At 48.8% G+C, this 21,836-nt stretch overlaps 1 protein-coding gene across 4 annotated transcripts in view; it reads left to right on the top strand.

Moving 5' to 3' along the window:
- The window catches only part of ttn.1 (titin, tandem duplicate 1), a 215,722-nt gene that overhangs the window by 80,043 nt on the left and 113,843 nt on the right, over positions 1 to 21,836 (top strand). Inside the window, exons 38-63 of one of the 4 annotated variants that reach the window (XM_079253959.1) lie at positions 763 to 1,044; positions 1,558 to 1,836; positions 1,925 to 2,206; positions 2,289 to 2,567; positions 2,660 to 2,947; positions 3,034 to 3,312; positions 3,402 to 3,683; positions 3,801 to 4,079; positions 4,293 to 4,571; positions 4,718 to 4,996; positions 5,112 to 5,390; positions 5,501 to 5,779; positions 12,129 to 12,407; positions 12,494 to 12,787; positions 13,372 to 13,650; positions 13,860 to 14,138; positions 14,518 to 14,808; positions 15,005 to 15,292; positions 15,864 to 15,974; positions 16,062 to 16,344; positions 16,425 to 16,608; positions 16,912 to 16,992; positions 17,142 to 17,409; positions 20,090 to 20,161; positions 20,386 to 20,457; positions 20,567 to 20,644. In XM_079253959.1, coding sequence (XP_079110085.1) covers positions 763 to 1,044; positions 1,558 to 1,836; positions 1,925 to 2,206; positions 2,289 to 2,567; positions 2,660 to 2,947; positions 3,034 to 3,312; positions 3,402 to 3,683; positions 3,801 to 4,079; positions 4,293 to 4,571; positions 4,718 to 4,996; positions 5,112 to 5,390; positions 5,501 to 5,779; positions 12,129 to 12,407; positions 12,494 to 12,787; positions 13,372 to 13,650; positions 13,860 to 14,138; positions 14,518 to 14,808; positions 15,005 to 15,292; positions 15,864 to 15,974; positions 16,062 to 16,344; positions 16,425 to 16,608; positions 16,912 to 16,992; positions 17,142 to 17,409; positions 20,090 to 20,161; positions 20,386 to 20,457; positions 20,567 to 20,644 — 6,225 coding nt within the window. The remainder of the gene's footprint in view (positions 1 to 762; positions 1,045 to 1,557; positions 1,837 to 1,924; positions 2,207 to 2,288; positions 2,568 to 2,659; positions 2,948 to 3,033; positions 3,313 to 3,401; positions 3,684 to 3,800; positions 4,080 to 4,292; positions 4,572 to 4,717; positions 4,997 to 5,111; positions 5,391 to 5,500; positions 5,780 to 12,128; positions 12,408 to 12,493; positions 12,788 to 13,371; positions 13,651 to 13,859; positions 14,139 to 14,517; positions 14,809 to 15,004; positions 15,293 to 15,863; positions 15,975 to 16,061; positions 16,345 to 16,424; positions 16,609 to 16,911; positions 16,993 to 17,141; positions 17,410 to 20,089; positions 20,162 to 20,385; positions 20,458 to 20,566; positions 20,645 to 21,836) is intronic. The other 3 variants (XM_079253960.1, XM_079253961.1, XM_079253962.1) reach the window with 3 other exon arrangements.

The raw sequence follows: 21,836 nt of genomic DNA on the forward strand, positions 1-21,836 counted from the left end.
AGCAGTGATGGGATCGGTGGTCCGGATGGAGTGCAAAGTTGTCGGTTCACTTCCATTTTCTGTCGAATGGAGCAAAGGAAAACAAAGAATCATCACGAGCTCAAAGTACAAAGTTGTGCAGACTGAAAACAGAGTCTGTCTGGAGTTCAACCTGGCTGGAGGTGCAGAAACAGGATGGTACTCATGCAGAGTGTGGAACCCAGCCGGTAGCTGCATGGTCAGCGCCGCTCTTAGAGCTAAAGGTTAGCGTTCAGAGCTGATGAAGCAGCGTGATCATTTCTCTGTGTGGGTTTTAGCGCCGCCAACATTCGTATCTGAGCTGGAGTCTCAGGCCGTTCTACCAAAGTCTGACGTACTCTTCAGAAGCACTGCTCTGTTTGTGGTGAAGTGGTTCAAGAATGATGTGGAACTCATCTCTTGACCTTTTTGTACTATTAAACTGGAGAGATTTTCATCCTCCCTAGAGCTCCACTCCGTTGGGAATCTGCAGAGTGGAAATCATTCCTGCCAAGTTAGCAACCAAGCAGGGAGTGTGGGAAGTCCAGCAGAGCTGTTGGTGAAAGGTTGGACTATTCTTCCTTTGTCCGGAACCATGGCCGCTCATTTAACTCCATCTTTTTTCATTTTTACATCTCCTCTTTCTTCATTTTCCTGTCTTTCCAATGACATGTGTTGTCTGCAGTTACCCGTCCGCATCCTCCATCCATCCCTCATGTTCCTCAGAGTTGATGATAGTAACTTCATCTTTTTTTGACTTTGCAGAGCCGCCTCAGTTTATCCTGAAACTGCCTCCCACTACGTTTGTGAAGCAGTGTGAAGGGCACCGTCTTGAATGCAAGACCACCAGCGCACGCTCCCTGAAAATGTGCTGGTACAAAAATGACCAAAAGGTAATGGATGGCGGCAACTATAGAACAGTGTTCACTGACTCAACGGCATACCTCCAGCTCCGCTCCGCTAGGTTTGACGATAATGGAGTCTACACATGTGAAGTCCATAATGATGCTGGCAGTGCAAGCTGCAGCACCACTCTCATTGTTCAAGGTCAGCTATCCAGCAGAAACCCTGACTACACCCTGTGTGTGGATATGTTATCTCTGGACTTAAGTAGCATGAACAGAAGGAATGAATATTCCTGCAATGCAGATTTTGATATCATGGCCTGCGTTTGGGTTGTTATGGGTGTTTGTCAGCATGGAAACAGATTCCAGACCTCTTGTGGGTCAGATAGCATGAATTTGGTTAGTATCTCTTTCAGACACAAGATTTTCCTCAGTTTTGGTGGAATGACCGAGAACATGTGCATTATTTTTCTAATCTCTCTGAGAAAAGAGCCTCCCGTCAGCTCATACAGTAGCATGAACTGGAGTGCTTCTTTCCCTGACCACCTCTGGTTTTGGTTGGAGTTTGGAAGGATCCTCTAGCATGGACTGAACATCAGCATGACCCTCCATCAAGAATTTAAATCCACTGGAAATGCTCGGCTGAGGTGCTTGCCGTGAAGACTGCTTGTCCATGACTGTTGTCCTTGTTCATTTTTCACAACATATTTTCCAGAGTCCCCATCATTCACTAAAAGCCCCAGCCCAGTGGAGGGCGCAATGGGGAAAGATGTCTGCCTGCACTGTGAGATGTATGGCACTCAACCTTTCCAGGTGAACTGGTACAAAGACAAAAGGCCACTAAAGGAGAGTAGGAAGTACAAGATGGTGAGCGTGGGCAGCTCCACCACCCTTCATGTTATGAAACTGGAGAAAGACGATGCAGGTCTTTATGAGTGCAGGGTGTCAAACAATGTAGGGACTGAATTCTGCCGCACTACCATTACTCTAAAAGGTCAGTACAGAATCAGAAGCCATTCCCCCAAAGCCTGATCCACATGCGACCTCTTCCCCTCACGTGTGGTCTTTCCATTACGATTCAGAACCACCGGCGTTCGTCAAGAAGACTGTGGACCAGTCAGTGAAAGCTGGCCAGCAGCTGACGCTGATGGCTACAGTCCAAGGTTCACAGCCTCTCACTGTGTCGTGGGTCCGAGACAAAGATCACATTCTCAGAGACAGCGACAACAGGAAGATCACCTTTGAGAACAACGTGGCCACGCTTGTCGTGCCCAAGGCTGACTCTGCTGCAGCCGGCAGATACTGCTGCCAGCTGAGGAACGACTCTGGAGTCGTGGAGTCAGTCTCTCAAGTCACTGTCTTAGGTTTGTAAAACTAGTGTTGATAGCATCACTCATAACTGTATCAGAATACAGGTGGACTAATATCCTCTCCTCATGACGTCAGAACCTGCAGCTGTGGTGGACAGCCCAGAGTCCATGAGTGTCCAGTCAGGAGAAAACGCTTCTCTGGAAGTTACAGTGTCTGGTTCACCCCAACTCAAAACAAAGTGGTACAAGGAGAGCAAGGAGCTGAGTGCTGGTGCTAAGTATCAGATGTCCTTCACTAAGAAGGTTGCTGTCCTGAAGATCCGGTCTGCTGACAAAGCAGATGCTGGCGAGTACAAACTGGAGCTTTCTAATAATGTTGGAAAAGCCTCTAGCAAAACTAAGTTCTCTGTCTCAGGTTGGTGGTCTTGCGTGCTCTCTTCTTTTAACTCAATCTTTTCAGTTGACAGACAGTTCAGAGAAAGCTGATATTATGTTCTTTAACAACAGATAAGTTGGTCCCACCGAGTTTCGTTAGGAAGCTGAAAGACACCCACCTTGTTGTGGGTAAGCCTGGTGAGATGGAGTGTAAAGTTACCGGATCATCTCCTTTAACAACTTCCTGGTTCCACAACGGTCAGGAGATTAAGAGTGGTCCAAAGTATGAGATCACCTGCACGGATAACACCTGCTTACTGAGAATATCGGATGTCCAGATGTCAGATTCTGGTAAATACACGTGCAAAGCTGTGAACGCTGCAGGAGCCGGTGAAACAAGTGCTTCTATGGATGTTACAGGTCAGTAAACATGAAGAACAGGGGAACTGCTGAGCATTCAGGTCAGTACTGAAAGATAATAACCCAATCTCCCTGTTTGAAACCAGAACCTCCATCTTTTGCGGCTGCACCAGAAGCCAAGGACACATTGCCTGGCAAAAATGTCACTTTCTTGGCTAAAGTGAAGGGAAGTGCCCCCCTGACAGTTAAATGGTTCAGGGGAGCAAAGGAAATGCAGCATGGAAGAGGCTGTGAGATCTCCATGAAGGGCAATGTGGCCACTTTAGTTCTTCACAAGGTTGAGAAGTCCCACGCAGGAGAGTACACATGCCAGGTCATGAACGTTGCAGGAAAGGAAAGCTGCCCAGTCCAGCTGTTTGTGAAAGGTGTGTCAATATGTTAGACTTCTTCTGAAACATTCAGATGCCTCTGCCAGCAAGTCTTGTGTAACTGATAGTGGCATTACGTCTCTCAGACCCAGTCCGCTTTGTGAAGAAGCTGAAGGACATTTCCTTGGAGAAGGGCAAGTCTCTGAGGCTTGAAGTCACTTTCTTTGGAACCCCCAGAGTGAATGTGACCTGGAAGAAGGATGGTAAACTCATCTGGGCATCATATCAGTACAACGTGATAACGACAGACTCTTCCTGCATCCTGGAGGTTCTTAACTCCGACAGGATGGAGGCAGCCGGAAGATACTCTTGTGAGGTCGACAACGGAGTAGGAAGTGACAGATGTGAGGCACAAGTGTCGATTCTAGGTAAAACCACCAACTCCTGCATGTCACTGATCTACAGCTGCCATCGTGAAGCTAATTGATAAACAATCATTCATTCATTCATCATCTACAGCTTAACTCCATCATGTTTCATTTTAGAGCGACCATACTTTGTTGACAAGATGGAGCCAGTGGAGGTAACTGTGGGTGACACGCTTACCCTGAAATGCCACATTGCAGGGACTCCTGATATTTCTGTAGCTTGGTTTAGTTCAGGGGCAAAGCTGCGCAAGTCATCCTCATGCTCAATGGACTTCACGAAGGGTGTCGCAACTTTGAAACTAATCAAAACAACCAAGTTGGATGACGGTGAATACACCTGCAAGGTGGAGAACCGGATTGGCTCAGCTTCCGCCAGCTGCAACGTGACAGTGAAAGGTGATACACCAAACCTTAGCAACACAAAGCCAACGTAAAGTTTGCATCTTGAACAGCACACAAGTCCTGTGATAAAAGCAGACGTAGCTTTCCCTTCATTGTCCTCATTTTGTTTCTTTTAGTCATTTAGTACATCATAGATAATGCTAAACTAACTCATTCATTCATGGCAACATCATGACCAGTTTCTGAAACCAGCACTGATTCTCTCAGAACCTGTGCGCTTCATCACGAAGCTGGAAGACACAACTTTCATAGTCGGTCAGCGGTTGAGGCTAATCTGCACCTACGCTGGGAGCCAGAGGGTGTACGTGACCTGGAAAAAGGATGGCAAGCTGATCTGGGCATCTTATCAGTACAACGTTAAAACCACTGACTCTGTCTGCATCCTGGAGGTTCTCAACAGCGACCGGCCAGAAGCCGCAGGAACATACACCTGTGAGATTTCCAACAGAGTTGGAACCGACGTTTGCCACGCTCGTGTCAGCTTAGGTAAAGTCACAACCAGAAACACACCAACAGGGGGTCTTTGTTGCTGTTTCTTAGAACCAGCATGTTGTGGTTCTTTTGTACGACCGACCTCAGTTTAGCAAGCTTCATAAACTACATTCAGCTAACCCACCCATTGCTCCTCTCAGAACCAGTTCGCTTCATGAACAAGCTGAAAGACACATATTTCCGACTGCGTGAACCTTTGACGCTGAAGTGCACATACACCGGAAGCCAGAGAGTGAACGTGATCTGGAAGAAGGATGGCAAACTCATCTGGGCGTCCTACAAATACAACGTCAAGACCACCAGGGACTCCTGCATCCTGGAGGTCCTGAACAGTGACCGCGAGGAAGCTGCTGGAAAATATACATGTGAAATTTCCAATGCTGCTGGAAGTGATGTCTGCCATGCAAACGTTAAGTTAGGTAAACCCGCTCACCCTCTCTTACACCGTAACACGTTCATTCCACTAATCATGCAAACAACTTCTTTCAGACTAAACGCCATCTTTATTAACTCCACCATTAACTGATCTCTTAGAACCCGTCCGCTTCGTGAGAAAACTGAGAAACACTTTCTGTAAAATTGGCCGTCCATTAACGCTGGAGTGCACGTTCACCGGCAGTCAGAGGATTTATGTCAGCTGGATGAAGGATGGAAAACCCATCTGGGCTTCGTACAAATACAACGTCAAAACCACCAACTTCTCCAGCACCCTGGAGGTTCTCAACAGTGACAGAAGGGAAGCTGTCGGAAAATACTCCTGCGAGATTTCCAATTCAGAGGGCACTGAAATCTGCCATGCTATGGTCCAGATAGGTAAAAGTCACCATTTCTACCCAGTTCCCGTCACTCTATTCACTGTAATGTTCATGTGCTTTCTGGAATGTAAAATATCGGGTCACTAACATCAACGTTACCTCCTGTAGAACCTGTAAGGTTTGTCAAAAAGCTGGAGGACACCACTTTCAGACTCGGCCAGCCACTGACGCTGTACTGTGGATACAGCGCCAGCCCCAGGGTCTACGTAAGCTGGTGGAAAGATGGGAAACCGATCTGGGCTTCCTATAAGTACAACGTCAAGACCACAGACAGCTCCTGTGTTCTGGAAGTCCTCAACAGCGACCGTCTCGAAGCAGCAGGAAGATACTCGTGTGAAATTTCTAACTCTGAAAACACTGCTGTCTGCTATGCTCAAGTCACCCTAGGTATACTGTCATCCCAGAGGATCACACCGAGGCTCCTTCTTTCCAGCTTTATAGATGAAAAAGGACCAAGGTGCAAGTTAACCCTTTTTCATTTGTTAGGTCATCCTGATAGATCACAGCCCATCATTTACTAAAGCTAAAACACAGAAAAACTGCTTCCTCTCCATCATCCATTAGAGTGTAGAAGCTCCTCCGGCTGGATGATGTCATCAGTCTGGATGGTGTCATCAGTCTGGATGGTGTCATCAGTCTGGGTGGTGTCATCAGTCTGGATGGTGTCATCAGTCTGGATGGTGTCATCAGTCTGGATGGTGTCATCAGTCTGGATGATGTCATCAGTCTGGATGGTGTCATCAGTCTGGATGGTGTCATCAGTCTGGATGGTGTCATCAGTCTGGATGGTGTCATCAGTCTGGATGATGTAATCAGTCTGGGTGGTGTCATCAGTCTGGATGGTGTCATCGGTCTGGATGATGTCATCGGTCTGGATGGTGTCATCAGTCTGGATGATGTCATCAGTCTGGATGATGTCATCAGTCTGGGTGGTGTCATCAGTCTGGATGGTGTCATCAGTCTGGATGGTGTCATCAGTCTGGATGGTGTCATCAGTCTGGGTGGTGTCATCAGTCTGGATGATGTAATCAGTCTGGATGGTGTCATCAGTCTGGGTGGTGTCATCAGTCTGGATGGTGTCATCGGTCTGGATGATGTCATCAGTCTGGATGGTGTCATCAGTCTGGATGATGTCATCAGTCTGGATGGTGTCATCAGTCTGGATGATGTCATCAGTCTGGGTGGTGTCATCAGTCTGGATGATGTCATCAGTCTGGATGGTGTCATCAGTCTGGATGATGTCATCAGTCTGGGTGGTGTCATCAGTCTGGATGGTGTCATCAGTCTGGATGGTGTCATCAGTCTGGGTGGTGTCATCAGTCTGGATGGTGTCATCAGTCTGGATGGTGTCATCAGTCTGGATGATGTCATCAGTCTGGATGATGTCATCAGTCTGGATGGTGTCATCGGTCTGGATGATGTCATCAGTCTGGATGGTGTCATCAGTCTGGATGATGTCATCAGTCTGGGTGGTGTCATCAGTCTGGATGGTGTCATCAGTCTGGATGATGTCATCAGTCTGGGTGGTGTCATCAGTCTGGATGATGTAATCAGTCTGGGTGGTGTCATCAGTCTGGATGGTGTCATCGGTCTGGATGGTGTCATCAGTCTGGATGATGTCATCAGTCTGGATGGTGTCATCAGTCTGGATGATGTAATCAGTCTGGGTGGTGTCATCAGTCTGGATGGTGTCATCGGTCTGGATGGTGTCATCAGTCTGGATGATGTCATCAGTCTGGATGATGTCATCAGTCTGGATGGTGTCATCGGTCTGGATGATGTCATCAGTCTGGATGGTGTCATCAGTCTGGATGGTGTCATCAGTCTGGATGATGTCATCAGTCTGGATGGTGTCATCAGTCTGGATGATGTCATCAGTCTGGGTGGTGTCATCAGTCTGGATGGTGTCATCAGTCTGGATGATGTCATCAGTCTGGGTGGTGTCATCAGTCTGGATGGTGTCATCAGTCTGGATGGTGTCATCAGTCTGGATGATGTCATCAGTCTGGGTGGTGTCATCGGTCTGGATGGTGTCATCGGTCTGGATGATGTCATCAGTCTGGATGGTGTCATCAGTCTGGATGATGTCATCAGTCTGGATGGTGTCATCAGTCTGGATGATGTCATCAGTCTGGGTGGTGTCATCAGTCTGGGTGATGTCATCAGTCTGGATGATGTCATCAGTCTGGATGATGTCATCAGTCTGGATGGTGTCATCAGTCTGGATGGTGTCATCAGTCTGGGTGGTGTCATCAGTCTGGATGATGTCATCAGTCTGGGTGATGTCATCAGTCTGGGTGGTGTCATCAGTCTGGATGATGTCATCAGTCTGGGTGGTGTCATCAGTCTGGATGGTGTCATCAGTCTGGATGATGTCATCAGTCTGGATGATGTCATCAGTCTGGATGATGTCATCAGTCTGGATGGTGTCATCAGTCTGGGTGATGTCATCAGTCTGGGTGATGTCATCAGTCTGGATGATGTCATCAGTCTGGGTGGTGTCATCAGTCTGGGTGGTGTCATCAGTCTGGATGGTGTCATCAGTCTGGATGGTGTCATCAGTCTGGATGGTGTCATCAGTCTGGGTGATGTCATCAGTCTGGATGGTGTCATCAGTCTGGGTGATGTCATCAGTCTGGGTGATGTCATCAGTCTGGATGGTGTCATCAGTCTGGGTGATGTCATCAGTCTGGGTGATGTCATCAGTCTGGGTGATGTCATCAGTCTGGATGGTGTCATCAGTCTGGGTGATGTCATCAGTCTGGATGATGTCATCAGTCTGGATGGTGTCATCAGTCTGGGTGATGTCATCAGTCTGGATGGTGTCATCAGTCTGGGTGGTGTCATCAGTCTGGATGGTGTCATCAGTCTGGGTGGTGTCATCAGTCTGGATGATGTCATCAGTCTGGGTGATGTCATCAGTCTGGGTGGTGTCATCAGTCTGGGTGATGTCATCAGTCTGGATGGTGTCATCAGTCTGGGTGGTGTCATCAGTCTGGATGGTGTCATCAGTCTGGGTGGTGTCATCAGTCTGGATGGTGTCATCAGTCTGGGTGGTGTCATCAGTCTGGATGGTGTCATCAGTCTGGGTGATGTCATCAGTCTGGATGGTGTCATCAGTCTGGGTGGTGTCATCAGTCTGGATGGTGTCATCAGTCTGGGTGGTGTCATCAGTCTGGGTGGTGTCATCAGTCTGGGTGGTGTCATCAGTCTGGGTGGTGTCATCAGTCTGGATGGTGTCATCAGTCTGGGTGGTGTCATCAGTCTGGATGGTGTCATCAGTCTGGGTGATGTCATCAGTCTGGATGGTGTCATCAGTCTGGGTGGTGTCATCAGTCTGGGTGGTGTCATCAGTCTGGATGGTGTCATCAGTCTGGATGGTGTCATCAGTCTGGGTGATGTCATCAGTCTGGGTGGTGTCATCAGTCTGGGTGGTGTCATCAGTCTGGATGATGTCATCAGTCTGGGTGATGTCATCAGTCTGGATGATGTCATCAGTCTGGATGGTGTCATCAGTCTGGGTGGTGTCATCAGTCTGGATGGTGTCATCAGTCTGGATGGTGTCATCAGTCTGGGTGGTGTCATCAGTCTGGATGGTGTCATCAGTCTGGATGGTGTCATCAGTCTGGATGGTGTCATCAGTCTGGATGATGTCATCAGTCTGGGTGGTGTCATCAGTCTGGGTGGTGTCATCAGTCTGGGTGGTGTCATCAGTCTGGATGGTGTCATCAGTCTGGATGGTGTCATCAGTCTGGATGGTGTCATCAGTCTGGGTGGTGTCATCAGTCTGGGTGGTGTCATCAGTCTGGGTGGTGTCATCAGTCTGGATGGTGTCATCAGTCTGGGTGGTGTCATCAGTCTGGATGGTGTCATCAGTCTGGGTGGTGTCATCAGTCTGGATGGTGTCATCAGTCTGGATGATGTCATCAGTCTGGATGGTGTCATCAGTCTGGATGGTGTCATCAGTCTGGATGATGTCATCAGTCTGGATGATGTCATCAGTCTGGGTGGTGTCATCAGTCTGGATGATGTCATCAGTCTGGATGGTGTCATCAGTCTGGATGGTGTCATCAGTCTGGATGGTGTCATCAGTCTGGATGGTGTCATCAGTCTGGATGATGTCATCAGTCTGGATGGTGTCATCAGTCTGGATGGTGTCATCAGTCTGGATGGTGTCATCAGTCTGGATGATGTCATCAGTCTGGATGGTGTCATCAGTCTGGGTGGTGTCATCAGTCTGGATGATGTCATCAGTCTGGATGATGTCATCAGTCTGGATGATGTCATCAGTCTGGATGGTGTCATCAGTCTGGATGGTGTCATCAGTCTGGATGATGTCATCAGTCTGGATGATGTCATCAGTCTGGATGGTGTCATCAGTCTGGATGGTGTCATCAGTCTGGATGATGTCATCAGTCTGGGTGGTGTCATCAGTCTGGATGATGTCATCAGTCTGGATGATGTCATCAGTCTGGATGATGTCATCAGTCTGGATGGTGTCATCAGTCTGGGTGGTGTCATCAGTCTGGATGATGTCATCAGTCTGGATGATGTCATCAGTCTGGATGGTGTCATCAGTCTGGATGGTGTCATCAGTCTGGATGGTGTCATCAGTCTGGATGATGTCATCAGTCTGGGTGGTGTCATCAGTCTGGATGATGTCATCAGTCTGGATGGTGTCATCAGTCTGGATGGTGTCATCAGTCTGGATGGTGTCATCAGTCTGGGTGGTGTCATCAGTCTGGATGATGTCATCAGTCTGGATGATGTCATCAGTCTGGATGGTGTCATCAGTCTGGATGATGTCATCAGTCTGGGTGGTGTCATCAGTCTGGATGATGTCATCAGTCTGGGTGGTGTCATCAGTCTGGGTGGTGTCATCAGTCTGGGTGGTGTCATCAGTCTCTCTTGTGGTGGCAGAGGAATGCTCCTCTATCCCCTTTCCATCATCACAAGGTCTGGATCTTTAGAAAGTCCCAACACAGCATCTTAGTCAGGTCTCATTGTGGTCCAGTCAAAGTCCAGACCTGGTCCACCTCCATCCTGTCTGGTTCCTGCAGTCAGGACCAGGTCTGGACCAGGTCTGGACAAGTTCTGGACTCTGGACTTAGCAGAGTATCTTGTGTCAGACAGATGGGCTCCAGCTCAGTGTTTTTAATAGTTTCTTACACCATGGTCTGGGTGAATACTCGATTCTGATTGGCCGCAGGGTGTCTGTTAAAAAGTGATAATGGACACATGTTAAAGAAAGTTCTGTCAAATAGTCGAATAATTCTAAACCACTGCATCGGCTCAAATGCCAGCTGGTAACCATGGCAACAGAAATGTTAGCGACAAACGGACAAAACAGAAAGCAGAAAGAGTATCTGGAAGGACGATGTCAAACAGCCACCCATGGTTACTCATGAATATATCTGATCTGCCAGTTTTTAAGTTTTTTTATTTTTATTTTTTTTTCAGGTTAATTTAGACCATCGGTTGAACAATAACCAGAGTAGAAAAGAGAGAAAGTGATAAAATCTCCCGATCCCTCCCCATCTCAGTACTGCATTATGTTCATGTTCTACCGAGGTCATTAGTTGAAATAAGTCACTGCAGATAAAATATCCATCATAATGTTTCAACCGTATTAAATAATGTTTAATCAGTTTGTGATGAAGCTCCAGATCTCTGAAAGAGCGTGTAATGAAACACTTTTATTTATCTTGCAGGATCGTAGGAAGTGATTAACTCAGCGTTTTGTTAACCTTGCAGCACAAGAGTAAGCACATCGGTTAAGGCACTTTTCAGTTCCCAGCTCTTACCGTAACACGGATAGGTTGGGGAGCCCACAACCCCGGTAGAGAGTGCCAAAACCAGCTGGGGGTCCTGATCAGAATAGACCCGCAGCAGACTCCACCAAAGTCTGGGGCTTCCCTGCTTTAATACCCCTCATTCTGCAACATAACGTGGGAGCGCTAGGGAGGTGGCCAACCATCCCCACACACACACACACCATGAGACCATAACTTTTGTTGTTTCACACGCAGCAGTTTACCTTCTTCAATGATATAAGCAAGCAGCTCTGCAAAACAGGATTCTCTTCCCACAACACCATTGAATGAGGGCACACAACATCACCAATAAAGTTTATACTTCAGAGCGACACACAGAGCGGCTCTGACGCCACCCTGCAGCGGTGCAGTGGACCCTGCGTGTTTCTCTGCATTAATGCTCCAGCGGTTACGCTGATTTCACAGCCATCTTCAAGAATTAAAAAGGTCCGTGCTTTTTCTATGGTTGAATTTTTCTCATGCTGTTATAGAAACCAGCCATCGCACGTCCTCCCCGATTTCCTTCATATTGTGAAGAAATTTGCATTTTCAGAAAATCACCGTAATTTCATTGGAATCCATTAAAAGGAGGGGGCAGCACTTCCAATCAACACTTTTATCTTTCAGGCTCGATCACCTGACGGCGTGCCGTGTGCACACACTCACTCCTACACACTGAGCTCCCTGGACCACACAGTCACACACATCCCACAACACCATCATATTTCACCATCATCGCTGATTTGTTGCTGTAGTATTTGAAGCTTTGCCTTTCGGTGCTGTGTTGGGTTTTTTGAGAGCATCATGAGCAAATGGTCGTTTCATTTAAATAAAACTGGAAAAAAGAGCCTCGTGCAAAGATTATATTGACTAACTCCATTAAAGCATCTTCACCTACTAAAACCTCATCCTGCCTTTTGTAGAACCCATGCGCTTTGTGAAAAAGCTGGAGGACATGACCTTTAGGGTTGGCCGACCTCTGAAGCTTCAGGTCACATATACAGGCAGCCCGCATGTCTATGTGACCTGGAAGAAGGATGGAAAGCCCATCTGGGCTTCCTATAAGTACAACGTCAAGACCACAGAGAGCTCCTGTATCCTGGAGGTCCTCAACAGCGACAGAGAGGAGGCTGCTGGGGAATATTCCTGTGAAATATCCAATCCCTGCAGCTCTGCTGTCTGTCACGCTCATGTCAGACTGGGTAAATGCTCCCTAACATGCTCATTCACTGATTTGCTAACAGGTTAGGTCACGCGACATGACTAACACGACTGTTGCTCCTCTCAGAACCCGTGCGCTTTGTGAAAAAGCTAGAAGACACATCATACAGACTGGGTGATCCACTAACCCTCACGTCAACATTTACTGGCAGTCAGCGAATCCATGTGAGCTGGACAAAGGATGGCAAGCCCATCTGGGCATCATACAAATACAACGTCAGGACCAGTGACTCCTCGTGCTCTCTGGAGGTTCTCAATAGTGACCGAGAAGAGGCAGCCGGAGTCTACTCTTGTCAAGTTTCCAATGCCGGAGGCTCAGCTGTTTGTGATGCTTACGTCATTTGTAAAACGACTGAAAAAGGTACATCTCATCTCATCTAATGCACTGACATGGAGCATCTCGTCCAGATAGAAAGTCTAGTTCGACTCTATGGTTTGAGACTCGCTCTGTTCCACCGGCTTTTGTTGCACAAAATTCAAACAAACCCTTGTTTCCAAACAAGCGATGTTTGTCTGTAAAGGTCACTGCACATCTTCCCTCACTGACGGTGTTTCCATGGATCATGTTCCGTCTTCCCGACTAAACTCTGATAAGATTCCAGCAAAGAGCTGGTTGATCAGTCACGTCTTTATATGACAGAGATTTTTAATAAAATCGTAAAACTTTATGCGAGCATGCAAGATTTGGTCAAATAAGATCAAATATCTGTAGCAGACAGCTTGATTTAAGCCTCTGATGGTGTTTTGACTGGTTTATGGATCTCTCTTTCACAACTTGTCCTAGTTTAATGTTTCCTTTGACAAACTGAGTGATAACTTTGTTCAACAGAAGCTGGTAGAACAGTCGGGTTCATCTCCACCTCATACGATGTGTTGTGGTTGACAGAGCTCCACCTGTTATCCTCCATCACCTCTGCATCTAACAGTCATCACTGCTTCTCACAGAACCCGCTCGCTTCGTCAGGAAGCTGGAGAACACCACCTTCAGGGTAGGCCAGCCGCTGGCGCTTAGAGTTGCGTTCGTTGGTAGCCCAATAATGACCGTGAGCTGGAGGAAAGACGGGAGGCTGATCTGGGCCTCTTATCAGTACAACGTGAAGACGACCGACTGCAGCTGCGTTCTGCAGGTTCTGAACAGCGACCGAGAGGAAGCTCATGGGAGATACACCTGTGAAATCTCCAACTCTGAAGGCTCAGATATCTGCCATGCTTATGTCCAGCTAGGTAACAGTAGCATGCAACTCAGTACGCACCGTTCCCATCAGCCACTTCATGCATGCTTCATCCCCATAATCCCACCCACACACCTGCAGCCTTTCCTGTTTACACTCCCTCAGCCCACACAGCCCGTCTGTAAAGATCTGCACTTCCCATCTACATGCTGTCGTACCCTCAGCACTTTCTCACACTGACTCCAACATTGCTTCTCTCAGAACCGGTCCGCTTTGTCAAGAAGCTAACAGATGTGGCCCATGAGCTGGGTAAACCCCTGAAGCTGGAGTGCACCTACACCGGAAGCCAGAGGGTGCACGTGACCTGGAAGAAGGATGACAAGCTCATCTGGGCTTCGTACCTGTACAACGTCACAACAAGCGACTCCTCGTGTGTTCTGGAGGTCCTGAACAGTGACAGAGTCACTGCTTCTGGAAAATATACCTGTGAAATTTCCAACGCTGAAGGAACCGACATCTGTCATGCTCACGTTAAAATAGGTAACACACTAACCAACACATCCCATGTCACTGCCATCCCACAGCAGCTAACCCTAACCTGCAGTCAGCTGGACCAACTCAGGTCCTGGATCACGTTGTGGATGGGTTTCAGGCTGGTTGGCCGGGGTTCTCTGGTATCAGAAGAGTCTGAGAGGTCTCTGTCATGTTGTTAAGCTTAGATAAACATCTGCTGGGCTGTTAGGGTGGATATTCTGTGTTTTGTTGCTGTTTGTCTTCTCATTGGCTGAACTGTGCTGCTTCCTCTGCTGCTGTGGTATTGGCCCAGAGGCCTGGTGAAGGACCTTCATTTTTTCATTTCTAAGCAACCTCCTGTCTCACAACACAGCCTGATTTTCTTTATTTTGTCCCCCACAAACAGAACGCAAAGTCCCCCCAAACTTCACCAAGAAGCCCTCTGAGTCCATGATGGACTCTGTCGGTAAGACAGTGAAGATGGAGGGCCGGGTGTCTGGCTCTCTGCCGCTGACTGTCACATGGTACAAGGACGACAGGGAGATCTATCCATCAGACAAATATGAGGTCACCTTCAAGAACAACATGGCAGTGCTGTGTATCAGAGACTCCAGCGTCTCTGACGGCGGTGTTTACACCTGCACTGCTTCTAATGAGGCAGGAAAAGCTTCATGTCAGGTCTCCCTCACAGTCTCAGGTAGGTCAGGGCTCCACTTGAACCCGGAGGGCCTCCTATGGAAAAGGCTCTCCCATAAATAACCCTTGTCATGTGCAGTCACTCACATCAGGAATGTCTTGTTTGTTTCCTGCCTGAAAGTTTTTATAATGTTTCAGGAAAACTTTGTGCGAACCATTTTGTTTGACAACAATCCTCTGCTCATCCACTCCTCCAGAAACCGGCCATCCTCCTAAGTTTGACGTCCCTCTGAAACCGCTGACGGTGAACGATGGGGACAGGCTCAGCCTCCAATGCCACGTCAGAGGCTCGCCTCCCTTCACCGTCCAGTGGATGAAGGACAGGAGGGAACTGAAATCCGACACCAGCACCAAAATCACGTTTGCTCATGGGACAGCCTGCCTCGAGGTCAGCGCGGTCTCTAAGAGCGATGCCGGGGACTATCTGTGCAAAGCCAGCAACGCTACCGGAACCGACTTCTGCAAGGCCAAAGTCACCGTGAAAGGTAACACACCCCCAGTGTCCCCCACCCCGTCACCCCCTCCTCAACCCTGAGGAACCATGACTCACTCTGGTGTGTGAGGAAGACCCTCGTTTACCAAACCTACTGGAATCTGATATATACACACCATGGATTAGATCATGGAGCCTGTTATTCCAGGAGATCACTGGGAACTTTGACCAGTCCTGGTTGTGCAGAGACATTTTCAGACTGATCATTTCAGTACAGATCACAAAGAATTTTTTAAGGAAAGAGGTCTGTAATCAGCCGGCTGTCTTGGATGAGGAGTTTATTGATAAATGTTTAAATATAAATACAGAGGTACATATCCTGGTAATAAAGCTATATTAACCAGATTCATTGAGCCAATCAGCTTGTTGTACAATTAGATAATAAGCTAACCCAATAAGAAACCATCTACTATGTAAGTTAGTGATACCAGCATCTGGACATGCAAAAGAACAAATAGGCTCAAGTACAAGGATAACGACAGCCTATTCTGTGGTCTCACATCCTGGTTATTAAAGCTCTGTTGACTACATTCGTTCCACTCATGTGTCCACTTTGGTTTCAGATAAAGGAGCACAGCCCACCCCGACCGAGGCTGCCCCGGCTGCAGCCCCAGTCAAAAGGCTGGACAACCTGTTCTTCATCGAGGAACCCAAACACATTTCTGTTCCAGAGAGTAAGGAAACTGTTCAGTAACGACATCCTCAGCGTACCGCTCCTTTTCCGTTTGATGTTCTTCATTCTTTTTGTTTTCTTCTTGCAGAGGGAACCGCCACCTTCATTGCCAAGATCGGAGGCGACCCGATCCCTAGCGTCAAGTGGATGAAGGGAAAATGGAGACAGATCACGGCCGGAGGGCGGATCTCCATTGAACACAAGGGCCAGGATGCCAAACTGGAGATCAGAGAGGTGACCAAGTCTGACTCAGGTCTGTACAGATGCATTGCCACTAACAAACATGGGGAGATCGAGTGTGGAGCTGAGATGGAAGTCACCAAGAAGGAGGAGGCAGAAGGTTTTGGAGACATGAGGACAAAGCTGAAGAAGTAAGTGACACAGCTGATGGTTGTTGGCTGTGTAGCTGCTGCTGATGGGACAAAGTGTGACTGTTTCTGATTTCTCTTAGGACTCCTTCCAAACAGAAGAGTCCCAAGAAGGAAGGAGAGATCGATATAGTGGAGTTGCTCAGAGGTCACGACCCTAAAGAGTATGAGAGGATACTGCGTGAGCACGGGATCCATGACTACAGAGCGATCCTGCAGGCCGTGGAGTTCCTGAAGAGGGAGAGGGAGATGCAGACGGGAAGAGCGGTATGACAGACCACATCCACCTCCACGGTGGTTCGGTAATCTGAAGTTTTCTAGGGGGTACTAGTCCTTAGAGAGATGGGAGACCACACACTGTAAATGGATCCATGTCTGGTCCTGGATCTCAGACTGTCTGAGACAGCTGAGTGTGTTAAGAACCCGCTCTGTCAGGTATCTATGGTTTGACCCAGAAATGGATTTGGTGGTCTGGCTCGTTGTTTGCCCACCTCTCTGTGTTGCAGTTTGCGTTCTGGGTGGAAGACAACCGCTGCAGCTCTTTAACTGCTGTCATCTGTTGTGCTGCAGGAGGTTGAACATGGAGGTCGGGTTGAAGAGGAAGACATGGCCAGACTGATTCAGCAGCTGGAGGGACGTGTCAGTGCAGAGGTAAAAACTCAGTTTCAGTTCCCTGGAAACACCCCTGACAGCAGCAAACAGCCCCGACCGGATGGTCACGTGGTGCTCCGCTCACCAGACCAAGTCTGAAAAGACAAGAACTTTTCCAACGGTACTTTAAAACAAATTTTCATTCTCAGCCCGTCTCTGTGCTGGAGGACATCAGCGACCAGACCATCGCCGAGAACCAGAGCGCCACCTTTGAGTGCCGTATCCAGATCAACTACCCGGAGATCACTCTGACCTGGTACAAAGGCACGCAGAAACTGGACAACAGCGACAAATATAACATCAGCAGCACTGGCGACCGCCACTGCCTGAAGATCAACAACTGCCAGGCCAAAGATCAGGGCAACTACCGGGTGGTGTGTGGTCCTTACATCTCCAACGCCAAGCTCACTGTCACAGGTAAGACATGGATGTCCTCCATCTGGACCAGCTTAATCTTTCAAATTTCAGGACTGGCAAGCAGAACTAACCCTGCTCAGACTGATCTCTTTGGACCCGCTGGTCCTCCTTCAGCTTTTGTTTGTTTTTTGTCTCGTTCTGCTTGTATTCTTCTGTCTTTCAAACAAAACTTCAGTCAAAACTGAGAAAAACCTGAGCGGCGTAATAACCGGGATAATCAGACTGCTGTTGTCTTTTAGCCAACCAAATTCAGTTCACGAAACGCATCCAAAGCATCGAGGTCAACGAACGGCACTCTGCCACCTTCGAATGTGAGCTGTCTTTCGACAACGCCACCGTCACGTGGTACAAAGACTCATGGGAGCTTAAAGAAAGCCCCAAATATAACTTCAGGACCGAAGGTCGGCGGCACTTTATGACGATCCGCCACGTCACCACGGAGGACGAAGGTTTGTTTGCTTTCCTTCGACTCATCCAGAAATCTGTCAAAGTAACAAGCTCATCTGAGTCTAACATCTGGATGTGTCCACCATCAGGCGTTTACTCCGTCATTGCTCGGTTGGAGCCGATGGGCGAAGCTCGCAGCACGGCCGAGCTCTACCTTTCAGGCAGAGGTCTGTAGGTTAAACCAGACCTAGCATGTAGGTTAGCACTCAGTTGCAGCTCCTGTTTAACACCCGTCTGCCTGTGCTTCCACAGGGATTGGGTTAGCAAGGGTTCCTCAGGGTGAGTATTTAACCCCAGTCAGGTTTACACATGAAATCCTCCAACCAAAAACTGTCCTGACAATCAGACTCAGCTGCTTTTCAAACCCTGCTGAACTCATCAATGACAGTCGTTCTGAACGCCTCTATAGACGTTCCAGACTCCTCGGTTCAGGTCCCAGCAGCAGCGTCCATGTTGGTCAGCCGAGGTGAGTCTGGGACTTAGAACTGAACTTAAAAATCCGTCTCTATGCCAACGCTCAGCATCTGTAATTCACTTTTTCTCTTTCTGCCATAAGATTCTGCTGAGTTTTATCAGTACAAGCAGGGAACAGAAGTCAAAGGTACAGCTGTGAGATTAACCACCTGCCCATCTGTTTGTCCTCATTAAAACTTCATCCCCATCTTCAGATTTAACCTTCATCATCATCTTCCTGTAACCTTTATCCCCAATAACAGTGTGATTTTCTGGAACTCGGTCAATATTCATCCATCCATCCTCCAACCAAATAACTCAAACCAGCCAAACGGCTCGCCATCATTCATCCCATCCAGACGGCCGGCCGTCATGCGACCCATCCAGACGGCCGGCCGTCATGCGACCCATCCAGACGGCCGGCCGTCATGCGACCCATCCAGACGGCCGGCCGTCATGCGACCCATCCAGACGGCCGGCCGTCATGCGACCCATCCAGACGGCCGGCCGTCATGCGACCCATCCAGACGGCCGGCCGTCATGCGACCCATCCAGACGGCCGGCCGTCATGCGACCCATCCAGACGGCCGGCCGTCATGCGACCCATCCAGACGGCCGGCCGTCATGCGACCCATCCAGACGGCCGGCCGTCATGCGACCCATCCAGACGGCCGGATGCGACCCATCCAGACGGCCGGCCGTCATGCGACCCATCCAGACGGCCGGCCGTCATGCGACCCATCCAGACGGCCGGCCGTCATGCGACCCATCCAGACGGCCGGCCGTCATGCGACCCATCCAGACGGCCGGCCGTCATGCGACCCATCCAGACGGCCGGCCGTCATGCGACCCAGCCAGACGGCCGGCCGTCATGCGACCCATCCAGACGGCCGGCCGTCATGCGACCCATCCAGACGGCCGGATGCGACCCATCCAGACGGCCGGCCGTCATGCGACCCATCCAGACGGCCGGCCGTCATGCGACCCATCCAGACGGCCGGCCGTCATGCGACCCATCCAGACAGCCGGCCGTCATGCGACCCATCCAGACGGCCGGCCGTCATGCGACCCATCCAGACGGCCGGCCGTCATGCGACCCATCCAGACGGCCGGCCGTCATGCGACCCATCCAGACGGCCGGCCGTCATGCGACCCAGCCAGACGGCCGGCCGTCATGCGACCCATCCAGACGGCCGGCCGTCATGCGACCCATCCAGACGGCCGGCCGTCATGCGACCCAGCCAGACGGCCGGCCGTCATGCGACCCATCCAGATGACTGGTCTGGACGGCTGGGACGCACAACGGCCAGTCGGCCTAACAGTCAATTCATCGTCATGTGACTTGGCTGAACAGAGGAGAATTGTGACATCCTCGGACCTGTAAGGTCCTGCTGCCATCATTTTATGTCTCAACTTCAAAATATTCATCTAAGATTTAATTTAATTAAACCCCAGAAATAGATGATCAATTTTTATTGATCAGTTGAAAGGAGAAATTTAGAGAAGTGTTAACGGTCTGTCATCATCCTCCTCTGATGAAGCTGAGGTGGACACACATCAGGCCTCTAACAGCTGAATATCCCTCCACGCTGCAGAGTTACACAGTGTGACGGTTCAGGAAGAGGTGGTTTCGGTTCGCTTCTCCTCCGTCGCAGGTACCAGCATCGCCGTCTTTGTTTCTGTCTCTGTTGTCTGGTTTTTATTGTCTGTTGGGGGTTTCACCCTGGTGTGGACTGATTCAGATCGGCAGCAGTCCTTCATGTTGACGTTTCTCCTTCAGCAGAAGAAAAAAAGGCTGTTGAAGAGGTCTTCGAGCGGACTCAGTTTGGATGCAGAGAAGACGTCCCTGCAGGTATTTCTGCTTTGAAGATGCTGTTTGCTTCCTGCCATGTCTTCACCTCAGCCTCCACCAGCTGCTGCTTCTAGACGTTTCTCTGTTTGTGGTGGATTTTCCGTCTGTCTCCACCTTTGTTTCTTTCTTCTTCACTCATCTCTGATCTCTCATTAACCCCTTTCATAGTAGACTCAGAGCATTGACGTCCCGGCTTTTAATGTCAACTTTCTTCATCTTTCAAGTTCCTGAGGTTTACAGGCAAACAGAGGAGAAACCCCGTGAGCGTAAAGCTCCGCCCACACCTGCAGGCTCAGGTATATTCCACCAAAAGCTGTGTTTTTTGTTGTTTCTGTTCTTTGTGTTGACATTTCTCTTCGTGTTGATCGTGCCACATTGCTTTGAATTTGTGATGATGTTTTAAAGAACCAGAGACGAAGACGCCGCAGCCTGATGCAACCACGGCTGCTCCGCCTCAGCGAGGACCGCCTCCACTTGCAGCAGGTAATATTTATGAGTCTTTATCGGCTCAGATTCTTTATTCTGCTCATCGAATCAGGAACAGTCAAAACATCCTGATGATCAGCTAAACTTTTAAACAGATTTATATTTTATTGAACATCCATCCACCTAAATGCAGATACAAAGCTTCACATTAGCTTCAGAAGAGTCTGAATTTAAGACTGATCACATGATCCATCATCTTCTCTGAGTCTCACGTCTTTCAACTCTTAAAAGTTTTTGTCTTCTTCGTGTCACAATTCTCTCTTCACTTTGAAGAACCTTCAGTTTCCACCAAACCAGAACCCGAAGCAAAGATAGTTCCCCAACCTGAACCCAAGCCAGCAGCAGAACCGAAGATGGTTCCCACTCAGAGACCCACAGAACCTGAAGTTGTCCAGAAACCTGTGGAGGTTCCTCAGCGGAGAGGTAAAGCAGAAAACCTGCTGTTCTGGGTTGAGGAACTTGTTCTTTCCAAACCGCTTCCCTCTTTGCATTGAACAATCTGGACCACGGTGACTTTTTCAGTGTTTGGGTCCAGACTGGTTTCACAGCTTCAGTGAACGCTGTGAAAGATCAAACCAGACGGCATGCTCGTCCTACCAGTCCCAGTGAGCCTCCAAAGACTGAAGAAGTCTCCTGGAGACATCTTGTGTCTGTTCTCATGTGTTTCTGTAAACTGTCTTATTGCTTCACACTCGGCAGAGTGGAGAACGTTCCTCAACCTGTTCTGTCTTTAAATGTTCTTAAAGTACCAGAACTACCTAAACGAGAAGAGTCTCGAGCTGCAGCCATGGTTCCTCCGTCCCCAGCAGTATATGTACCAGCTGAAGGTAGTGTTGGGTCCTCAGCTGTGCTTCGATGCACCCGTTCAGCATCAGCTCAGCTGCTGTTAAACTATAAACAATGTTCTCTTATCTAAAAGATGAACCCAAAGCAGAGGAACCTGTGCTCCAACCATCTGCTGCTAAAGCTCCTCCACCCCGGGCCAAAGCTGCTCCACTTCAAGGTACTGCAGCTGCCATCAGAACTAGCTGATCTGTTGTGATGTTCTTCTCTGACTTTAATGTTCTGTTCGGTCTTGAGTCCTGTAGAACCTTGTTGATGTTAATCTGTCTGAACGTCTTTCAACATGCTGAGCACTCGCTAGAGTGTGACTTCACCTCTTTAAGATAATTTGCTCATCATAAATCTT

Source organism: Telmatherina bonti (assembly GCF_933228915.1).
Source record: "Telmatherina bonti genome assembly, chromosome: 15".
NCBI lineage: Eukaryota > Metazoa > Chordata > Actinopteri > Atheriniformes > Telmatherinidae > Telmatherina > Telmatherina bonti.